General features: G+C 36.0%; 1 protein-coding gene across 1 annotated transcript in view; it reads left to right on the top strand.

Annotated features, from left to right (window-relative positions):
- GPR98 (G protein-coupled receptor 98) overlaps positions 1-2960 on the top strand; it is a 962819-nt gene that overhangs the window by 131781 nt on the left and 828078 nt on the right. The window contains 1 exon segment of the mRNA XM_006875701.1: positions 1669-1884. Within this exon segment, the coding sequence (XP_006875763.1) occupies positions 1669-1884 (216 nt within the window).

Raw genomic sequence — 2960 nt, forward strand, 5'->3', positions numbered from 1 at the left:
AGTCAAGATCCATCGGACATCAGCAATGATATCCCCCTTTCCATGGCCTCTTCCGAATCTGGCTTGAACCTCTGGAAGTTCTCTGTCAATGTATGCTTGCAGCCGTTTCTGTATTACCTTTAGTAAAACTTTACTTGCATGGGATAGCAAAGAGATTGTTCCATGATTTCCGCATTCTGTTGGGTCACCTCTCTTTGGAATGGGCACAAATACGGATCTCTTCCAATAAGTCAGCCAGATAGTTGTCTTCCAACTTTCTTGGCATAGCTGAGTGAGTGCCTCCTGTGCTGCCTCACTTTCTTAGAAGATTTCAATTTTTATTCCATCAATTCCTGCTGCCTTGTTCTTTGTCAATTCCTTCAATTCACCTTGGACTTCCTTCTTTGGTATCATTGGCTCTTCATCATATGTAACCTCTTGAAACAGTTAAACATTAACCAGTTCCTTTTTGTACAGTGACTCTGTGTATTCCTTCCATCTTCTCTTGATGCTTTCTTCATCATTCAATAATTTGCCCAAAGAATCTTTCAATAATGAAAAAGTCAAGGCTTGAATTTTTTTCCTTCAGTTTCCCCAGCTTGAGAAATGTTGAGTGTGTTTTTCCTTTTTGGTTTTCTGATTCCAGATCTTTACACATTTTGTTCTAGTATTTGGCTTTATCTTCTCTAGCTGATCTTTGAGATTTTCTGTTCAACTCTTGGGCCTCCTCATTTCTTCCAATTGCTTTAGCATCTCTACACTGGAGAGATGTTTCAGTGTCTCTTCTGACATCCATTTTGACCTTTTCCTTCTTTCTTGTCTTCTCAATGACTTTTTGCTTTCTTCATATATGATATTCTTGATGTTGTCCCACAACTCTTCTGGTGTTCGGTCTTTAGTGTTTAATGTATCAAATCTGTTTTTCAGAAGCTCTCTAAATTTATGTGGGATATATTCAAGGTCATATTTTTGCTCTAGTGGGTTTGTTTTCATTTTCTTCGGCTTCAATTTGAATTTGCATGTGAGTAATTGGTGGTCTGTTCCACAGTCTGCCCCTGGCCTTGTTTTCACTGATGATTTGGAGCTTTTCCATTTTCTGTTTCCGCAGATTAGTCAATTTGATTTCCATGTATTCTATCTGGTAAGGTCCATGTATATAGTTGTCTCTTATGCTGTCCTAAGAAGGTATTTAATATGAATGGATCATTGATTTTGTAGAATTCTATCATGCATTCTCCAGCCATATTTTCCAACTACTGATCCTTCCTCTTTGCTCCCAACCTTCGCATTCCATTCTTCTCAAACATCATAATTCAAATGCATTGATTCTTCTGTGATCTTGCATAGAATACCATATGTGCATAAGTATTTAATTTTATGAGGCTCCAGTTATCTAATTTGTTTCTTGTATTTGTAATTATGTTTTCTATTTCTTAAAAAAACTAGGTTCAGTAAATATTTTAAGAATCAAAATAGTACAGAGAAACCATAGAATGATGGCCTTATTTTTAATAGGATCTTGCTGAAGCTTGTTGATAACTTTTGCCAGTTTCATAATTTGATATATGAGGGGGCTTCAAAAGTTTATGGAAAAAGGAACTAAAAGATAATGGAATTTTCCATAACTTTTTTGAAGTCCCTTTGTAATAGTTTTTTAACTGTTTTTTTTTTTTTTTAAATGTCTTTCAGTATCAAATTCTCCACGCCTTGGAATGAAGATTGAGACTATTGCTCATCTAATTATCATTGCCAATGATGATGCATTTGGAACACTTCAGCTTTCAGCATCAATTGTTCGAGTAGCAGAAAATCACATTGGACCCATTATCAATGTGACTAGAACAGGAGGAGCATTTGCAGATGTTTCTGTGAAGTTTAAAGCTGTGCCAATAACTGCAATTGCTGGTGAGAAAACATATTAAAGGAAAAGTGATTGTTTAAGAAAAATAAAACAATACTCTTACATCTTTTCAAAGCACAAACCTAGAATTATGCCATATACTCTTGCCATTGTTCATTTGTAAACTTTGGCAGCATTGTATATTAATTCAAAAGCTATGATGACTGTACTCAAACAAATGAAAAATAAATGCAGGAATATATTGTTAGGTTCTCTCTGTATGTACTTACTAGTTTTCTGAAAGGAGTCCATGTACAAATGACTACTGAGAAATGTGGCAATAAATGAGCAGCCTTATTGTTTTGGTGCTTGACAACGGACTTGTGTCTGAGTCTGTTCATCTTGCTTGGTTACTTATGAAGAACATGGAAGAGACAGTGATTATCATGAACTGTTTTATGTCCAGGAAAAAATGCTTCTTTGCCAAGTGACTCCCAAATTGGGAGTTGACATTGGTGGTACAATTATAATTTTTAGAGGGAGATTACCTAAGAGCTATTCAGTTAGCATCTTTCCCATGTATACTCATGGCATTATGAATGTGAATGGATGGGGTTAAAAAAAGAGAGAATGTAAAATGCCTGGCTCACCTAGTCCCTTGGTTGGTGTGTATGTGTTTTAGTGGGTGGGTAGCCTCAGGAATATCTAATTGCCTCTAGATGCCTCAACGTACTGGCAGATGTGAGTATTGAATGTGCTCTAAGGTATTAGCCTCCAATCTTCCTCTCCCCACCCACTGTTTGGCCTGAAAAAAAAGTATTCTTGAGAAGTATAGAGTGGCAATTTTTAATCCAAGTTTGCAGGCAATTCCACAGTTGCCAGCTGTGTTATCAATGATTCTAACATCTGTAATTTTTCTCCTCAGTGAGATTAGAATTCTAGTTCATTTCTTTGCTTTAAAAGCACTGTGCAAATTGTTTTTGTTTCACTTACAAAGAAGAGACCATCTTGTGCGAATAGATGACTCTCTCCCTTTGACTTTGTGTGTGTTAACAACTTTGTGTTGATAACTTAAGCACATGACCTTTTGAAATTGACAGAATGAACCTGAACCTGATTAGAAGGTCTTTTAATTTTTTTT

Source organism: Chrysochloris asiatica, unplaced genomic scaffold, assembly GCF_000296735.1.
Source record: "Chrysochloris asiatica unplaced genomic scaffold, ChrAsi1.0 scaffold00336, whole genome shotgun sequence".
NCBI lineage: Eukaryota > Metazoa > Chordata > Mammalia > Afrosoricida > Chrysochloridae > Chrysochloris > Chrysochloris asiatica.